General features: G+C 55.6%; 1 protein-coding gene across 14 annotated transcripts in view; it reads right to left on the bottom strand.

The window, feature by feature from the left end:
• The window catches only part of MAST3 (microtubule associated serine/threonine kinase 3), a 39,268-nt gene that overhangs the window by 7,925 nt on the left and 11,544 nt on the right, over window positions 1–19,799 (bottom strand). For 4 of the 14 annotated variants that reach the window (XM_041761519.1, XM_041761533.1, XM_041761529.1 and 1 more), the window contains 17 exons: window positions 13,368–13,456; window positions 13,216–13,288; window positions 13,013–13,033; window positions 12,378–12,456; window positions 11,773–11,933; window positions 11,516–11,591; window positions 11,006–11,215; window positions 10,819–10,920; window positions 10,396–10,528; window positions 8,772–8,833; window positions 8,281–8,366; window positions 7,031–7,239; window positions 6,240–6,378; window positions 2,696–2,828; window positions 2,326–2,491; window positions 1,629–1,730; window positions 811–933 (listed from right to left, as the gene is read on the bottom strand). In XM_041761519.1, the coding sequence (XP_041617453.1) occupies window positions 811–933; window positions 1,629–1,730; window positions 2,326–2,491; window positions 2,696–2,828; window positions 6,240–6,378; window positions 7,031–7,239; window positions 8,281–8,366; window positions 8,772–8,833; window positions 10,396–10,528; window positions 10,819–10,920; window positions 11,006–11,215; window positions 11,516–11,591; window positions 11,773–11,933; window positions 12,378–12,456; window positions 13,013–13,033; window positions 13,216–13,288; window positions 13,368–13,456 (1,964 nt within the window). Of the gene's footprint in view, window positions 1–810; window positions 934–1,628; window positions 1,731–2,325; window positions 2,492–2,695; window positions 2,829–6,239; window positions 6,379–7,030; window positions 7,240–8,280; window positions 8,367–8,771; window positions 8,834–10,395; window positions 10,529–10,818; window positions 10,921–11,005; window positions 11,216–11,515; window positions 11,592–11,772; window positions 11,934–12,377; window positions 12,457–13,012; window positions 13,034–13,215; window positions 13,289–13,367; window positions 13,457–16,390; window positions 19,203–19,799 lie in introns of those variants that run through there. The other 10 variants (XM_041761520.1, XM_041761531.1, XM_041761525.1 and 7 more) reach the window with 7 other exon arrangements.

Raw genomic sequence — 19,799 nt, 5'->3', positions numbered from 1 at the left:
AGAGGTGGCTGCAAGGGCTGTGGGCTGGTGTGGGGAGGGTGTCCCAGGAGAGGAGACACTGTCAGGGCAAAGGCATCGAGGTGGGACCCTGTCTGGTGTATTTAGAGACCATAGGAGGCTTGAGTGGCAGAGTGAGTACCTGGCAATAAACTGCAGCTGTGTCCCTACAATGTGTGGGATCTTGGGTGGGATGCTTGTGTCTGCCCTCAGTATCCTCACCCTTGATGGGTCACCTAGAATTAGGTAATACTGTGCATCTCAACAGGATGCTCCCCATTTTTCAGAAGAGGAAACAGACGCTCAGAGAGGACTGCTGACGTGCCCGAGGTCACACAGCAAGTTGTGAAGGAGGTGCTGGAAACCAAGGGCGTTTCATCTGTTTTGCTGGAGCCCCAAGCGGGCAGAGGAAGATCTGTCTGAGCCCCCCCCACAGTATCGGAGGGGCTCCCTCCACCAAGCACAGCAAAGCACCCCACCCTCCTGGGTGATAGACAGAGCTCTGTGCCTCATCAGGGCTGGACTCTCCAGAGGCTGAAACTGCTAGGGATGCCACACGCAGTGCCTCAGTTTCCCTTCCCACAACCTAGGAGGATGCGTGGCCTCCCGAACCCAGATGCACAGGAAACCAGCCAGGGGCACAGCTGCCAGCAGACATGCTCTCATTTCTCAGAGAGTGCAGGAAGTCAGAAGCTCCAGCTCAGGGCGAGGTGCTTGGGTGGGGACCCTGGCAGTCACCCACCCCCCCACCCCCCACCCCCCGTCTCAGGCAATTGTGGGACAGCAGAGCCCGCCTCCTCAGTCCCCACTTACTGTCAAAGTAGCTGGTGTCATCCTCGGCTTCGAGCTGTGGCACAAACTCAGCTTTGTGTCGCAGAAGTCCGGCCCAGTCCAGTGTCCAGAAGAAGGGGTGCTGCTTTACCTCGTGGGTGCCACCTACAGACATGCCCGGCTCAGCCCTGCGTGTCCCTGTCCCCATCGCCCCCTGGGCCAATTATGAGCCAGAACTTGGCCAACACATAACCATAGAGTCGACGAAGGGAGCAGCTGCTGTCTCAGAGTCTGAGACAGGGACAGAGCTGGGGCTGGAACCCAGGCCCTGATCTTTCCTCCAGTGGATTCTGAGATCCCACCACCCAGAGAAACCCCAAAGCCCTAGGAGGGCTTCCTTCCTGGGCCTTTTTCATGCATTTCTACTCCATGCAGTGGAGCTGACAGGTGTGAAGGCATCCTATTTCCCAGCCTCACCTGCCATGGTCCTCTCCAGCAGCTGAGTTTCCTCATGAACATGACCTTAGTGGCTGCGTGAATCTCAAATAATCCCTTAGCCATTAATTAGGTGGCTAGGGAATTCTGAACAATGGGATCCACAGGGCTGGGCCTTTGAGGACCTTAGGACACAGGTCATGGTGACCTAGCAGGCTCCCATATTCAGCTTCAGTGCCCCTTGTCTGCATCAGCCCCAGCTACCTGTTATTTCTTCAAGGTCTTATGCTAGGTACTGGTGAAATTCTATGGATCCTTCAAAACCCTAGCCCCAAGTCCCCAAGATCATGTAGCCTCTCAAGTAGAGCGCTTGTTTACCCCAGCCCCCCTCCCACCCACCTACCCTACTCCCCATGTTCACACACCAGTGCCCAGACGGTCCAGAGGGCTCTGTCGAAGCAGCCTGGTGATGAGGTCCTGGGCATCAGCTGGCAGGGCCTCGTCCCCTTCTGGCCACATGATCTCATCTAAAATGAGGAGAGGGGAAAAAAATTAAATAAACTAAATAAAGGATAATAAAGTAAGCGCTAAAGTAAAATAAAATAGGAGGGAGTGAGAGGGCAAGGATAGCCCTTCGCAGCCCCTCTGACCACCTCCCCTCACTCACTGCACACCAAGCCATCGGCCTCCTCCATTCCTTCAACACACCACGCTCAGTCCCACCCCACAGCCTCTGCTCTGGCTGTACCCCTCTACCAGGCCCCTACCCAGTCTTCCACTTCTGTGGCTCCCTCTTGCTCCTGAAAGGAGACTCCTCTGCGAGGCCTCCATGACCCCCCCCCAATTTAATGAGGCCCCCACCACATCTGGAACCTCCATCCCCTCCCCTCTTCCCGCTTCTCCCTGCCTTGCCTTTTTTTGTCTCTGATGTTCCGTAATTTGCTTATGTATCTCCCTCACTGTCTGTCTCGCCCTTGGCTGTGTCCCCAGCACTCGGTCGGGGCTAGGCACACTGTAGGTGCCCAACCCACACACAGAGCTGCTCCCTTCCCTGGCACAGGTGGGGAAAACTGCCAACCAGAGCCCCAGGGGGGCCTAGACTCCATGGTGGGGGAAACGCACCACTGACCACCTGGCCAAAGAGTTCCTCTGGGGTATCTCCAAAGAAAGGCACACAGCCCACCAGGAATTCATAGAGGACAACACCCATGGCCCACCAGTCCACTGGCTTCCCATAGCCCTGGCGGAAGATGACCTCGGGTGCGATGTACTCAGGCGTCCCGCACACCTGGATTGGGCAGAACAGGAAAAGGAGGATGGCTTCTGACTTGAGAGGCCACCGCCAGGCTGGGAGCAGGGGTGGAGAATTACGGTGGGGAGCGGGGCAGTGCATTTTCTCCTCTGTGCTGCAAAGTCTCCCCGTGTCCTGAGGGTCAGGATCTAGACAGAGGGAGGAGGTCCCGCACCCAGGGCCACCTGCCCACCCACACACCTGCTTGTCCACGAACTCCCGGGTGTCCTTCTCGATGTGGCCCTCATAGAGGTTGGTGGCCATGCTCATGAGCCCAATCTTGGACAGGCCGAAGTCGGTCAGCTTGATGTGGCCAAGTGAGGTGATGAGCAGGCTGTGGGGGATGGGGGGTGCACTCAGAGCTGGGGGGTCACTCATGCCACCCCAGAACTTGGTGCTATCCCAGGCGGGCTGGGGTCCAGCCAGGGCAGCTTAACTCCCAAAAGGGGATCTGAAAGCACTTCCCCAACACGGGCACATTATCACAAGATCCAGTAGGTCTTTCAAATTTGGCAAACATCTTGGTGCATCTACTGGATGCGTCTGCTATTGCTACTGAGCACCTACTGTATGCTCCACTGCTCAAATATAAATTTTCCTGAGAATCACACCATCTCCCCACTATGCGTTAAAACATCTGAGCACCTACTGGGGGGATCTATTATATATTTTTGTACGTGTGTCCTTTCTTTTTTTTTTTTTTTTTAACAAACTAATCGCTTTGCAAACGCTTAGTATTTCATTCCTTGCTGGAAAACGAACATACCTCGAGCAACTGCTACACACAAATATTTCTGTGCACCTCATGAGAAGACCCACTTTCAAAAACCTGTACACCTACCATGTACCCTGCTGTTCAAGTTTTCCCATCAGCTTAAGTATATAAACGTTTGGCTAGGTGATAGAATCACACGCATCATCTTTATAAAGTCACATTTTCGTGCACCTCCTGGTACACCTGCTGCTTAATTCCTAGAGAACTCACTGTCTATATCCAAGATGTTTCATAAACCATTTATCTGGCACATCCTGCATACCTCGACTGTATAAAGAAACAACTCTGTTTACCTACTGTGTGCAGCCACTATTTTTAAAAATAAGGGATATTTCTTGAGCAGCTACTATGTATGGCAGCTGGGGAAAACCATTTTGGTGTACCTGGCAGGTACAGTGAAAACCAAGGGCTTACAGCAGGCCTGGGGCCATCCAGTGTTAAGACAACCAACATTTCTGGAGTTCTTATGGGCATATGCCTGTCTAAAAAACACTCATTTCTTGGACAGTGACTATATGAGCTATTTAAGACCAATTTTTTCCTTCTTATAAATGAAATGATATGATGCCTGGGATATGCTTCAAATTATCCAGCATGGGGGAGAAGAGGGGATCTGGAAGTGGGGAATAAGCAAGACCGGCCAAGTGTTGGAATCAGGATAGATGTGGGGAATGGAGGGGTTGGGTGGAGCGCTGGGGCCTTCTGTTCTGGGTTGTACTGTGTACCCCCAAATTTACATGTTGAAGTCCTAACCCCCAGTAAGTACAAATATGACCTTATTTGGAGACAGGATGGTCATGTAATCAGTTAAGACGAGGACATCCTAGATTACAGTGGCCCCTAATCTGCTATGACTCATGTCCTTCTAAGAAGGGGATATGTAGGGACACCTGGGTGGCTTAGTGGTTGAGCATCTGCCTTCAGCTCAGGGCATGATCCCGGAGTCCCGGGATCGAGGCCCACATTGGGTTTCTGCATGGAGCCTGCTTCTTCCTCTGCCTGTGTCTCTGCCTCTCTTTCTCTGTGCCTCTCATGAATAAATAAATAAAACCTTAAAAAAAAGAATGGGACATGTGGACACAGACATGCAGAGGGCAGACACCATGTGAAGACCAGAGTGATGCTGTCACAAGCCAAGAAATCACCAGAAGCTGAGGGAGAGACCTGGAAGAGATCCCTTCCCTGGTGCTTTCAGAGGGAGCCCTGCTGATACTCTCATCTTGGACTTCTGGCCTCCAGAACTGTGAGAATACTTTTCTGTTGCTTTAGCTCCCTTCTCTGTGCTACTTTGCTCTTATGGCCCTAGCAAATGAATACACTTGGGGTGTATTTGAAATTTTCCAAAGAGTGAAAAAAAATTTTTTTTTTTCTTATTTTCTTAAGCACCTGTCATGTGTGCTTACCTCGCTGAGCCCTCAGGGGCAGGGCGCTCTCCTTTTTGGAGATGAGGGTCCTGAGCCTGGGAGGGGCAAGGGGCAGGTCCTGTCTTGGAGTTGAGAAACTTGGAAGACCCCACCCCACTCTAGGATGATCCACTGAGGTCTGATGGGCACAGAGCATCCTTAGAGTATTGAGCAGCAAGGCCCAGCTATACAGCAGGTGCCAAATACACAGTTTATCTTCTGAGCTACTGGCAAACTACAAGATGCCCTGGAAACAGGCAGGGCTCTTAACACTTCTGTTCCGACCTCCACAGAGCAAGTATCTTCATCTGAGAAATGGACAGTAGGTACTCAATGCTGTCCTCAGAACAAAAACTTTATGAAAAAGGCAGTTGGAGTGTTCTGGGCCTGGCACACAGCCATCGCCTACTAACTGTTCCTCTAACCACCTCTTATGAAGCTGGTGCCCAAAAATATGCACCAGATTATTTACTTATTTATTTATAAAGATTTTACTTTATTAGACACAGAGAGAGACAGAGACATAAGTAGAGGGGGAAGCAGGCTCCCTGTGGGGAGCCCGATGTGGGACTCTATCCCAGGACCCTGGGATCAGGACCAAGCCAAAGGCTTGCTCAACCACTGAACCACCCAGGTGCCCCCGCACCAGATTTTTTTTAAATGTGCTTATAAAAATCAGAAAGGGTCACCAGTGTGTGAGGAGTTAGTCACACTGCCATCTGGGTTTCTGAAAATGAACACACGCCCAGGTATACAGCAGCTGCCAAATAAACATTTGCTTTGTTTTCGAAGCCACTCACAAACTGCCAGATGATTGAAAACATGCTGGCTCCTGACGTTTATGTTCACACCCCCACAAGGCAAGAACCTGAGAAATTCCAGGTTCTTGCCTGGTATCCACAGGGCACCTGATAGAAGAGCAGCCTCTTGCTCTATAAACAGCAGTTGCTCCATTAATGCAGACAAAAGTGCCTTGCAAATTATGCAGGAGTTACATAGCATGAAGGATCATTCACACACGTGTCTTATAGTTACCCATAGGGAACCTGGCATGCAGCAGGTGCTTCTTAGGTGCTAGAGTAAAATAAACATCTTGAGGCTCTCAATAAACATGTTCTCTTCCTTTCTTCCCTGCACGAACATACAACAAGTGCTCAAGACATGCACAGTCCCTTTCTTCATTCATATGTTAGGTCTTGCAAAGGGCCTATCCCAGTTCCTTGTATATACATGGTGCCTCCTAAGTGCACATTCTCTCCCCATGTGGCAGTAGCTCTGTGAGCAATCACTTCCCCTGTATATTTTGGGCATCCTAAAGTGCACATCCTTTCTTTGCCTAGCAGCAGCTCCATACATGTGCTATCCTTCCCTTGCATACAGCAAGTGCCTATTAAGTGCCTGCTCTCCTCTGTACACACCAGGTGCCCAACACTACCATTGTTCTGTGTCTTCCTGTCACCAGGGGCCCCAGGTGCCAAATCCAGACAGGAGGAGCTCTGAAGCCCTGGCTCCACACCCCTAGCCTCTCTGCACCCCCCGCCCCCCACCCAGGCCCCAGGCTGCTCACTTGTCAGGCTTGAGATCCCGGTGCACGATGCCATAGTTGTGCAAGTATTCGAGTGCCAGCACCGTCTCAGCGAAGTACATGCGAGCCATGTCCACGGGCAGCGGGCCCATGTTCTTTAGGAGCGTGGCACAGTCACCGCCTGTGGGGGGCACAGATGCATTCACAGAGGCCCTGGGTTCTATAGCCTTGCCCCTACCCCTCCAACCTCCTCCAAAACGTCCCTGGTCTGTACAGAACCAGGGGGGCCAAGAAGGGTGGGAGAGAGGGCAAACCCTGACTCCTGATTCTTCCTGGCAGGACAGCAGCTCTGTGAGAGCACAATCCCTTACCCTGTATACAGCTGGTGTCTCCTAAATGCTCATTCTCTCTCCTTGCCCAGAAGCACCTTGATCAATGCACGCGCCTGCACTCACCTGTAGGCCCTGCTCATTCTGAAACTGCAAACTTGACCCCACAACTCCTCCTGCCCTCAACCATCCTGGCCCTTCGGTGCCACATCTCCCTCCCTTCCCTGGTCTTACTTCTGGCCTTCAGGCCTCTGCTCACCGGTCCCCCTGCCTAAGATGTTCATCCTTATTCTATACCCCAGGGTCCTACCCTCACACTCCTCTTTGAGCTCCCTCAGCCCCGACCCCTCAGGATGCCCCCCTCCACAAACCAAGGGTCCCCCAAGGCAGGCTGGGACCCCATGGAGGACAAAGCAGACCCCAGCTTGGTCAAAGCACAGACTCTCTTTCAGGTAGATCGTGAGCTCCCCATCACTGGAGGCATACAAGCCCTGGTGACCTCACCTTCCACATACTCCATGACCATACACAAGTGGCGCCGGGTCTCGAAGGAGCAGAACATGCTGACCACAAACGGGTTCTCAGCAAAGGTGAGGATGTCACGCTCCACAAAGACCTGCTGGATCTGGTTGCGCAGAATCAGGTTCTGCTTGTTGATCTTCTTGATGGCAAAGCGCTGCCGTGTATCTCGGTGCCGTACCAGGTAGACAGCCCTGGGGGTGCGCCAAGGCCTGAGACTGAGGCCCCAGTGGGCAATGGGAACTGATCTGGGCCTAGAACCCAACCTCCCAGGCCTTTATCTGTGCTGTACCCTGCATCCAGGATACCCTTCTTCCTTACCTAGCCCCTCTCCGAAAGCAGCCACCCTACGGGTCTAAGCTGCCCTCCCTGGTGTCACATAAAGCCAAAGATCGGGGATCCCTGGGTGGCTCAGTGGTTTGGCGCCTGCCTTTGGCCCAGGGCACATCTGGGAGTCCCGGGATCAAGTCCCACGTCAGGCTCCCTGCATGGAGCCTGCTTCTCCCTCTGCCTGTGTCTCTGCCTCTCTCTCTCTCTATGTCTATCATGAATAAATAAATAAAACCTTTAAAAAAAAAAAAAAAAAAACCAAAAAGCCAAAGATGGCCCTCAGGTTATTTCTTTATGGCGGACTGAGACCTTTTAGCTCAAAAACCCCCTGGCACCTGGCTCAAACTGCTTTACACAGAGCCAAAATGAGCAGATTTTTACCGTTGAGAACTTGGCAGGTTTGCATATCTAGTAAAACTGCCTCGAATTTACTAGCCATCGAGAAGGTAAACCCTGGGTTATAAGGACCCCAAGCCACTACTGCCTGCTGGAGCGTCTGACCCAGACTCCTGGCCACGCTGCTGAAGAACATCACGCAGACACGTGAGCCCCCTCTCCCAGTCCCCCTCAGGACAGCCTTGTCCTGTGAAGGACTCCCCTTCTCACCCCATCTCCACCTGAATCTCTCAAAGTGGCACTAAAATAATGCTCACTGCACGCTACTGCCACTGTGTGGCCACCTTTTTCCTTGCATGGTCCTGAAATACCTAGAACTCCCTCTGCCTGGGGCAGGTACCAGCTTAGACCATGGATGAGCCTATCTGAGGCTCTGGCCTGGCTGTACCGCATCTCTACTTCCTTCTTCAAGCCCCAGTTTCCCCATCTCCACACTCAGGGGCCACCTGGACCTCAGTCACCCCCATGGGCATCTGAGAAATGGGTCTATGGGAGACCTGAGGACTTACCCGTAAGCCCCGTTGCTAATGAGTTTGATGGTCTCGAAGTCATTCTCACATGGCTTCCTCCGTGATGGGCCGACGAGGGCACGGTTCTGGGGGGTGGGAAGGGGTCAGGTCCTGCCCCACCTCAGAGCAGGCCAGGCTCTCCCTGGCCTCAAGTCCTAACCACTGGGCCTGGCATCTGATGCTACTCCCTCCTTCCAAACTTCTCTAGCTCAGCTTCTGAGTTTCTGAGCTTTGGCTCAAGCCACGTCCTCCTTCCAGAAAAGTCTTATACATCCTCCCAAACTTCCCTTTCCAGTGCCTCCTCCAGCCCGGTCCTGCCCAACTGCCATGACAGGGTAGTCTCACTTGCCTCTACCTTCTCCCTAAAGTCACAAGCATTTATTAAGCACCTACTACATGCAAAACCTTGACAAACCCAGCCTCTCCCACACTTGCCTGGTCTACCCTGAAAAGAACAAGACAGGCAGGAGTGCCAAAGCTCTGTGACTTACCTCTGGGGACTCAGGTGCTGGGGGCTGTCCTCCCTCTTCCAGCTGACTCAGAGGCACCATCTCTGTAAGACAAGGGAGGAGCCTCAAATGGGGCCTCCATGCCCTGCCCCTCCATCCCCTAGAGAGTTCCCACGGCTTCCAGGGCTCATTCCGGGCTGGGGACATGGTGCCTCCCAGACCAGCTCCCATGATGCCACCACTGAGCCCCTACTAGGTCCAAGTCTTGGCCAAACCCAGGAGGCCAGACTCAGCAATGACGGAGAAGACTTCTAGAAGGACCAGTGGGAAGCCCAGCCTCAGAACGGCACAGCCATCATCCTGGCTCCAAGCCTTGGGCCTGTTAACACAGGTTGTGACATGGGCCCTCTGGGTCTTGGCTCTTAATATCCTCCTTGGCTTAGGGTGTGGCCCAGGGAGCCCCCACTCCTATTTTCTGGCCCTAGGGCTTGGCAGAGGAGTGGCCCCAACTGAGTGGTTGGTGAACATGAGCTGTGATGATGGCAATGAAGACAGTGTCTCATGGTTGCAGGGCAGGCCTGGGATGGGACAGTGGAGTCTCATGGGTAAGGGAGGCCTGGGTTTGAATACAGCCCCTTTTACTCAATGGATTCCCCCCTGGGGGCACTGGGTACATGATCTGCCCCATGGTCTCAGCCTCCAACAGCCTGGCCACTTTCTGCCTCCTCTGACACTGGAGCCACCCACAGCGCTACCTGCAGTATCTCCCTCGGACGGCCGAGCAGCCGTGGCCACACAGCAAGTCTACGAGCAGTCTGGCCTTGGGCTCCCCTCCGAGGTCTGAATCCCTGCTCAACCTCATCTGCCCAGAGCTTCAGTCTTTCCAGCTTCAAATGGGGACAATGGAAGCCCATTATCACATGGCAATGATGTTAGAAGGACAGTGGCCACTGGTGGCAAAGCCCTGTCAACCCTGTCACCTCCTCCCAGCTACCCTGCTTCCTTCACTCTAGCCACACCCTCCTCCCCGCTCTTCTGCCCACGTACCAGGCACAGCTCCACCTCAGGGCCTTTGCTTTCACCCTTCCCCCTCCTGGTTCACCCCCTCTCTTGTCCAGATCTGTACCTGCTCGCCTCTCCAACCACCAGGACTCAGCTTACACATCACCTTTTCCCAGAGCCTCCCATGACCACATCAGGTCCAAGTTCAATGCCCCCCGGTACCACGTCACAGTTTTCCTGCCTCAGCTTTCTGGGGGCAGTTCTGGATCAGCTTGGTCAAGCCCATGGATTGCCCTGTCTGATTCTGAGTCCACCTCCTGGGCCACCATCAGATGAAATCGGGAAAGCACTTTGTAAGTTTGTAGGATGATGTGAATGCCTTCGCTAATGGTGGCTCCCTCACCCCCTGGCCCACCTTAACTCGGCACCGGAAGACAATGAGGCTCCTGGACCCTGGCAAGCCAGAGGGTCTGATGTGGAGCTGTCAGACCCAGGAACCCTAGGCACTTTCCCACAGTGGGCCCTACAAGTGTCTGAGGGCAGGGCCACAGAGACAAAGGACAGTACAGCACCGTGAGGTCAGTCCCTGGGCCTGAGTTGAATCACAGGTGTGCCCTGACAGACCTTGGTTTTCTCTTTTCACCCGATTCCCTTGTCAGCTCACCCTCGAGGGGGTCCTTAGCCAGACCCAGCTGCCCAATGATGTACTGTGGCAGGTCCGTCTTGATGCCCTGGCCCTCTCGGGCCTGGCCCTCAGCAGCCTCCAGCAGGTGATAAAACTCCTCAGGGTCAAATTCCTGCACGTGCAGAGAGCCTGGTAAGCCGGCGCCTGGTTCCACCTCCAGGCCCTGGCACACGCGGTTCCCTCTGCCTGGGGCAGCCTGAGTGGCAGCTCCAACCCTCCCCTCTGAGTCTTGGCTCCTAACCACACTTCCCCAGGGAAGGTAGCCCACCCCGGCCTGGAGGTACCCTGTGTCCCTCTCCAGACTCTTTCCAGCGGGAACTCTCTCTAGTATCCCGGCACCACCATCAGGGGTCTGGCCTCAACTCTGCTGGGCCCCACACCTGGCCATGTGCAGAGACTCACCAGGCACTCAAGGAGTCTTGCTGGCCTCGAAATGATGATGAGCAGCTTCCGGACAAGCTGGACAATGAAGCCGACCTCCTCGCTGTCGGAACGCTCATGGGCCTGGGGGCAGGTGGGTGATGGTGTCACCTGCAGGCCCTTGGTCCTGCCCTGCTTGGGGACCCCTAAACCCCCGCCCCCCACGCACATCTTGCAGCAGCCGCTCCAGCTTCTCCTGCATCTCCAGGAAGTAGCGGGAGGTGACGAGTGCCTCTCCGGACTTGGCCAGGCAGTCTCGGGCCAGCTCGATGATCTGGTGGTGGATGAAGCCAAGGACGCCATCGGCCAAGGCCAGCCGGGCACCGGGCGCAAAAGCAGCAAGGAACTCCTGCAGACGGCCTTCCATCTGTGCCGTGGCCTGGGCAGGGTGGACAGGGCAACCTGGTCATTGGACGGGGCTGGGGAGCAACACACAGATGGGGCAAGAGAGACAGTTGGGGAGAGAGACGTGGTGATGGGGGTGATGGGGTCAGAAAACTGGTGGGGGAGGCGGAAGGGGGAGAAGCAATATGTCTAGGTTGGAGGGGTGGTTTGAGACAGAGAGACAGGGACACACAGAAATGGACAGATGGGGGACAGAGCCAAGAAGACAGAGTGCCATGGAGGGATAACTACACGGAAGGGAGTTAGGGCCGGTCTGGCCATCGGCACTGCCCACCTTGGGGAACCTCTCTCGGTACACATGATTCATCATGACGATTTCATTGTCGAAGTTCCCTGTTGTGCGTCCCGGGCTGGGGGAGGGGGGGTGGACGGACAGTCAGCTTGTGACATGGGACCAGAGGCCCAGTCCAGGGAAGGGTCAAGGCTCAGTGGCCAAGCTTGGACAGGGGCAGGAGCAGGATGGAGGAGAAGCCACAATGTGGGCCCCAAAGACAGCCCAGGGAGGGGCTGGGGTCAGAGGTCCAGACCCACCTGAGGCTGCGGGAACGGGGGCGGAGGTGGGGTGAGCGGTGGCCGCCCTCCTCATCAGCCACACTCTCTGAGCTGCGGAAATGCTTGGACAGGAAGCATAGTTCATCCGGCGTCGGCTGGAAAGGAAGCTGGTGGAGGCGCTCCCGGGAGGATGAGCTCGACTGGCAGGAGGGGGTATCAGGGCCACGAGTTCACAGTCAGCGCCAAAGCCAGAACCCCAACATTACCCATCAAGGCCCAGGCTGTCTGCTGGTCATTAGGTGGCAATACACGCCTGCCTGGCTCCTATGCATCCTTCAAAACCCCAGCTCTGATGCCCCCTCCTCCAGCAAGCCTCCCTGCCTCCTCCCTAGGCGACCCCAAGATTCACTCTGGCCAGGCACAAACCCCATGGAATGGGGATGTCTATGTCCCCCAGACTAGGGGCTTGGGGGATGGAGGCTGAGTCTTTTCAGGGACCCATGCATTGCCCAGAATGGGGCACAGAGGGGCCAGCCAGAATATATGCTGACTGGACAGCTATCCAAACCTCGATAAAAACCAAAGACGTGTCCCGCCCCACCTCGCACCCGCCTGTCTGCTGGCCAAGGTGGGACTGTGGGTACCGAGACGGTGGAGCTGGGCGTGTTGGTTCCATAGCCAGAAGATGGGAGGGATGCAAGGGACCATCTTCTGCCGTCAGCCCTAGAGAGGAGAAACCAGAATAGTTGGAAGGAAGGCATGGCTGCCGTGGCTCTAAGTCCGTGGGGACTAAGGACAGACACCATGGCTGGCAGACACTGGCCCTGTTGGAGGGAAAGGGCTTCTGAAAAGGCTGAGAACAGAGATTCAAGGTGAACAAGTCCACTGTGTTTTTTCCTCATCCTGCAGACACCTCCTCTGGCAAGTCCTCCTTGACCCAGCTGCCAGCGCATACCCCATCAAAGCTCTGACTTCCCTGAGTTGCAGCTGCTGGGACATCTGCTGGTCACCCCCACCAGCCTGACTGGCAACCCAAGGGCCGAAGTCCAGCCTCGCCTCCTCAGCCCCCAGCAGGGGGTATGGCACAGAGGAAGTGCTGAAAAAATGTACTAAGCGAACAAATGACACTTAAGCGCCTATACCCAATACATCTTTCATCAGCTCTCATCAGGTGAATTAGTGACTTTTGGTGAATTAATAGTTTTTAGATTGGAAAAAAAAAATAGTTTTTAGATTGGAAGGCGTGCCCTCCTCCTCCCCAAGGGCTCCCTGAAATTACCTGTCCACGCGTGGGATGTGGCTGCAGAAGGCCGTGCATGGTTGCCAGGGGCAGAAGCCAGAGGGAGACCACCAGAGGGCAGGGGGTAGGGGAGGGGAAAAACTGAATGAGGAGGCAGGTCCAGCCACCAAGCGCATGCCCCTGCCTGTCCCCTCACCAGCCACACTGCCACCATCCCTCCAAGCCAGTGACCACTCACTCACCTTCGGGCAAAAGGGAAGTTCACAGCAGATGCAGCTGAGAAGTTCCGAGGACTATCCAGGGGGCTGTTGCCTGCTGAGGAGACGGCAGAGGAAACTGAGTCAGGGAGGGCAAAGACAAGACACTGCCCCTGCCTGCTTGTTCCCACACTCACCTGTGGGGACTGAGAGCGGAGACAGGGGCCGGGAAAGGGTTGGTGAGGGTGTTCCTACCACCAGGCTCTTGCGGTTCCCACTGCGGCAGCTGTCGGGAGAGGTGGGGACAAGGTCAGGCGCCGGCCCAGGCCTCAGGGCTCGGAGGACTGTGTGCCCAGGCCAGAGCATACACACGGGCCAGCTTTGGGGCAGGACGGGAAGCTAGGTATGACCACTGCCACTCTGGCCCTAGCTGGACTCCTGAGTGGCCCCTAGCCCAGCCTTTGAGGCCTGGGGTAGTCATTTTTTTTTCTATTTTATTTATTTATTTATTTATTTATTTATTTATTTATTTATTTATGATAGTCACACATAGAGAGAGAGAGAGAGAGAGAGAGGCAGAGACACAGGCAGAGGGAGAAGCAGGCTCCATGCACCGGGATCCCGACGTGGGACTCAATCCCGGGTCTCCAGGATCGCACCCTGGGCCAAAGGCAGGCGCTAAACCTCTGCGCCACCCAGGGATCCCCTGGGGTAGTCATTTTTGACAAATACTACGTATTATGAAAACCACTGTTATTATCAGCGGTGGCATGAAGCCCTTGCAGCCTCCCAGTGGACCCTGCACATGGCCAGGAGCCCCGGCTCACCTTCCCATGCTTCTGTGTTCACCATCCCACCCCCACAACCTCTGCCTTTGCCATGCCCACTGCCGGGAACACCGGCAGATAAGGCAGAGGGTGGCGAGGACCCCCGAGCCCACGAGTGAATTGAGGCAGTTCCCCACTCAAACCCATGTACCCCTTCCTAGGCCCACTGCCCCAATCTCTTGGCAACCCTCTTCCCCCAGTTTCCCCCCAAATGCCAACCTGACCCTTAAATCCCTCAAATTAGCATCTTGCCAGTTAGGTCCTATCCCCCCCTTTTTTCTTTTTAAAAAGATTTTATTTATTTATTCATAAGAGACACACAGAGAGAATCAGAGATGTAGGCAGGGGGTTAGAAGCAGGCTCCCAGGGGGAGCCTGATGCAGGACTTAATCCCAGGACCCCGAGATCACGACCTGAGCCAAAGGTGGACACCCAACCACTGAGCCACCCAGGCATCCCAGGTCCCATCCTTCCTAACTTTTGCCCACACATTTCCCTCCCTCCATCTTAGTTCCCTTCTGACTTCCAGACACCCCCCTTCCTCGCCCCCTGCCCAGGCCACTCCCACCCTTGCCCAGGCTCTCCCATCGGTGCCCTGGCCCCAGCCCCCGCCCTGGTAGAGGGAAATTGAGAGCAACACCGTCTCCCCTCCCTCCCCAGCGCAGTCGCCCAGCAACGGCTCTGCTCCTCGCTCTCTCTCGACAAGTGCATCAGCCCACATACTCTGAGCCGCCAACGCAGCTCAGTGGCTCAGGGAGGGAGAGATGAAACCTCAGGGCCTCACGGGGCCAGGGATGGTGTCCCAGGCAAAAGGCACCGCGCAGGCCAAGGCGTGGGACGGCGTGGTCAGCAACTGGCCAACTGACGCAATAGGACAGGCAGGGAGGAGGGATCCAGGCTGCCCACGGCTCCATGTGCAGCTGCTCTTCTGAGCCTCAGTTTCCTCATCTGTGAGGTGCCGGGAAGGTTTGATGAACTACATACACAGCGTCCAGCTTCGGGCCCGGCACTGGGTAGACTGTGGTGAGCATGTACAGTGCTGTCCCGTACGCATAGCAGGAGGGCAGGCGACGCCTCCCCAGTGAATTCAGCCACCATTTGCCCATCCCAACAACCCTGAAGGTGGGAGAGACCACCTGCACCCACTGCCCAGCCTGGGAAACTGAGGCCAGATGTCAACAGCCACAGGGAGCTGTCCTGTAGGCTGATGTGCAGAAGCAAAAGTGAAACCCACAGGTTCCTGCAAAACTTCCTGCTAACACCCACCCCCCACCCATAGAGCCGCCGGTCTCACATCCTCTCCCAGCCCTCATCTGGGTCCTCAGCCCCACGCTGCACCATTTGTCACCAGCAGCAGCCTTTGGGAAAAACACTTGGCTCACCTCCCTCTTGCGCTCAGGCGGGGCCTTCTTGAAAACACAGGCATATCTGAGGTCTCTAAAGGGGGAACTGGGCATCATTTGTTCACTTCCCGAGCACCTGTCAGGTGTCCACTGGTCAGCCCTCCCTGGAGAAGGCCCAGGACCCCAAGAAGCCACCTAGCCATTTGATAAACACCCATTTGGAACAACACAGAGTGACAATATGCCAGAAAACGCTGGCCTGAGGCCAGTTGCCTGCACCTGATTGCTGGGGTGCCCGTAAGCCCTCTGTTGCTACAGGAGAAGGAGAAGAGGAGTCTAAGCCCATGCCCTGAACCTAGTATTCGGGGTCCTTTAGCAGCTGCCGTGGTGCAGAGCCTTTGCCTACGCTCCCCTATAGGAATGCCCCAACCCAGTGCCAGTGAAACACCCAAGAACAGAGAGGTTAAGGAACTGCCTGAGGTCACACAGCCAGGCAGTGGCTGAGCTGGAGTATGAACCCAAGTCCTGTAAAGTCCACAGCCCTTACTTGGCCTTTGCATTTCAAAAAGGGAAACAGAGAGTCCAAGACAGACCAGGCTTTGCTGTGGCTTAAACCCAGTAAACACACGATTTTTACCCGCTCCTGCCATGCCACCTGCACGCTAGCCTCGTGCAGCAAATATCTGCTTCTGAAACAATATTTCCGCTGAGGGGGCCCCAGGGACAGACAAGCTTCAGTTTTTCCAAGAAGATCCTCCCCAAGGCTGCCCAGGCCTACAGACCCGGGTTCGAATCCTGATTCGGTCCCTACCCCCTGCTGCCCCGTGTCACCACCCTAGCTGCGAACCCGGCGGGCCGACAGCCAACTCCGGGTAACCAGGGGCGAAAGGAGGGGGTCTGGGCCCCCAGCGACTATCCTGATCGCAAAGCGTCCTCCCCCTTCCCCCTGCCGCCGCACACAGCGGCCCTCGCCACGCCGCCGGGATATACTTCTGGCAACTCGTGTTTGCTTGGCCGGCCGCCGCTCCTTTGCCCGCACCGTGCCCCTACCTCTTGGAGCGCTGCAGCAGCGCGCCCTTGGCAAGGCGGCTCCGGTGGCCTGGCGCCGCCACCGCCGTCCAGTAGCTGGGGTCGGACATGCTGCGTCTCTTTGTGCCGCCGCCGCCGCCCGAGACCCGGGAGGCGCGGGGGCGCAGCCGGCGGCGGCGGGGCGCTAACCTCCGCGGCCGGATTGGCCCCGCGAGCCCCGCCGAGCGGGGCAGAGGGTGCGCGCCGCGGGGCTGGGGGTAGGGGGCGAGGAGGAAGCGCGCGCCCCAGAGCGCGGCCGGGAACCCCGCCCAGACGGGCGCGGGGGCGGGGCCTGGCGGGGGCGGGGCCGGCCGGGGCGGGGCGAGCACGCGGAAGCGAAGCCGGCGGGCCCGCGTGCAGGCTAGTGGGCTGGGCGTTGCCAGGGCCGCGGGCGGAGGGGCGGGGCGTTGCCAGGGCTGCGAGCAGCGGGGGCGGGGCGTTGGCGCCTGGCAGGGTTAGACGGTGGAACTAGGCCCCCTTCCCTCAGAATGTAAATCTGCTCGCGCGTCCCCCTTTCCCTCTCTCCCCCCGCGCTGACCCCTTCTGAGTGTGGCACTTGAGAACTACCCAACTGTCTGGCCTGGCTCATGCTACCGCGCCCACGCAGGCTCCACTTCTCGGAATGTCCTTCCTGCCTGGCAAAATCCAGCGTCCCCTCTCCTGGGAAGCCTTCCTTTTCCTGCGTGTCTGGCTCTGTCTTCTCTTGGACTCCTTGGGGGGTCCCAGCATCTCCCAAAATGGACTGGCAGAAAGGGCATGTTTAGCAAACTGAGTCGGGGCATCTGACAGGCTCTGTCTGCCTTTGTGATGGAAAAGGCCATCAGCCTGAGTATAGTCAGGACTCAGGGGACACCTAATTTAACTTCTCAGGCCTGTCTTCTCAATTGTAAAATGGAAGGGAAACTGGGCTGACAGGATGATTGCAGGAATTAGATGTAAGGTGGCACCTACCGTGCCTGATACATGTTTGATAAATGTTAGCATCAGGCTAACTTCCAGGCCTCTGATTCTCCATCTACAAATGTCCCCTCCTGAAAATGGAATAGAATTGGAGGCACAGAAAGTGCTGGGAGTACAGTACTTGTTCACCATGGAAATAGGACTGTCTCGAACAGTCGGCAGTGAATTAATGCTTCTTCCTCTCATGACAGCCCCAGAAGACAGAGATAGTATCACCCTAATGGTAGCCCCCTCACAGGCCACATGACACTTTGGGAACCAATCTAGGCCTGACACTGAAGCCCAGACCCCACATCTGAGAAGAGAAGGCAAAGAGAGTTGCCCCTGCCTGGTATATAATCCTAACTCTCCCCAACCCTCTTGCCACTAATTTTGCTTCTCGGGTATCTCCAGAGACTCCCCATCCTGTCTTCACGGCCAGTGTCACTCTCAGGTATCTACTGGGTGTGTCACCCCAGAATGCTCTCCATTTCCAGTTCCCCCAGGCCTGGGTCTCAAACACCCATTTCTGGTCACTTACTCACTCAACATTTATTGAACAGCTGCTGTGTACCTGACCCTCTGCTGAATTGTGAGGACCCTGCCCTCAGAGGCCCCAAGTCTAGTTGGGGAGGCAGAGAATAAATAGGAAACAATGAAATGATTAGGGTAATTTCGAACACTGAAGTCAAGAAAGGAAAGGGACAGAGGTAACACTGGCAATGGATGACTTTCGCCCAAAGGCCTCTCTGAGGAGGTGACACTATAGCCAGCTGAGACATTGAGAAGGAAGAGGAGCCAGCCATGCAACACAGTGTTTCAGGCAGAGGGCACAGGTTGTGCAAAGGTCCTGAGATAGGGCTGAGGGGAAGATGCCAGCAGGGCTTACCACATACGCCTCATGCATTGCAAGACGACTGCAGTTGTACAGCAGAACCAGTGGGGAGCCATGCAGAATGTGTGAGCAGGGGAGGGGTGTGATCTGAATTGTTTGTCAACAACCTCCCCTCCCCACACACACACCACCACCACGTCTGCCATGGGGAACAAGAGCTGTCAGGGGCAGGGGTGCAGATGGCAGAAGGCTAGTTGAGGCTATGACAAGGTCTGGGAGGGGGCACTGAAGCCTGGACCAGGGTAAGAAAAGTGGGTAGATTCTGAAAACATGTTTGAGGTCAATGGATGGGCCCTGCCAAGGAAGGGGCCAGATGTGGAAGGGAGGATGGAAGTGGTCACTTATGACCTAAGGGTGTTCAGTATGAGTCACATGCCAGGCACAGAGCCTCCTGCATGCGGGGAATGCAAGATCCTCAGGTCTGGGGACCCAAGTAGGGATGGAGTCACGGTCTCGTGTCACTGTATGTTGACATGCTGTGCCCATGAACCCTCCCCACCATGCGTGCCAGGGACACTGCTGCACAATCAGTAAAGGAAGCACCCAGCTCGATCCCAGCTGTGGCTGCACCCTGCACCACCTACATGCCCCGCATTACACCCACTGCTCTGGCATCCCCAGCAGTCACTTCTCCCACGCCCATCTGGCCTCAGTTTTGGTCTCCTCTGCACAACAGGGCTAAAGCTGACAATCCAGAGCGCCTGTGGTCATGGCAAAGGCCTCCCATGAAAGGGTGACTGAGCCACTGATCTCTGGCACCAGCCCACTGCCCACCAGACCACATCCTCCCCGACTCACACACCCTCCACGGTTCCTTGTTGCCTTTACAGTAAAACCACACTTCTGGGTGAATCCCTCTCCTAGGGCTCAGATCCTAACCCTGTCTGTGACTCAGGATCTGCCTCCCTCTGCTTGTGCTAGTGACTGTGTAAATGGCAAAGCACTAGTGAGCATACAGACCCCTACCCCCAACCCTTCCTTGGTCTGACCACCCCAGCCCTTCCCCCCCCCCATACACGGTGCGCACCCCTCCCAGCCCCATATGCTGCTGTGTGGTTCTTAGTGCCCTGGAGATAAAAATGCAAATTCCTCCTGTCCTTGCCATTCAAGGCCCCAGAGGGAACACTTCTGACAATGCTTTTTGTTGCGACCTTGTGGGAGAGGGCCAAATTCACCACATTCTTCCAATTACCTCGCACCCACCACCACCACCACCATCACAGGCAGAGCCCTCCTACCTACTTCGCACAAGCATTAACTGAGCATCTGCTATATACCAGGCCCTGCCCTAGGATAGAGGACAGATCCAGGTGTGGCCCTCAAGGGGCCCCCAAACCTCTGCATGAGAAAAGCAACCCAATAATCACACAAGAAAACATGGAAATCACACTCATGATGCAGTCTCCATGAGGGAAATGGGCAGATGTAATGGATATAATTGGGGCTTGGGAAGCCCTGATAGGGTGGTTCAGAAGAGCTTCCTATCTGAGGGCTTGATAGAGACTTGACAAACGAAGAAAGAAGGAAATGGAGCCCTGGGTGGAGGGGCAGCACATG

The sequence above is a fragment of the Vulpes lagopus genome, chromosome 7, assembly GCF_018345385.1.
Source record: "Vulpes lagopus strain Blue_001 chromosome 7, ASM1834538v1, whole genome shotgun sequence".
In the NCBI taxonomy this organism is placed as follows: domain Eukaryota; kingdom Metazoa; phylum Chordata; class Mammalia; order Carnivora; family Canidae; genus Vulpes; species Vulpes lagopus.
Note: the sequence above shows the minus strand (reverse complement) of the source record. Positions and strands in the feature narration are given on the sequence as shown.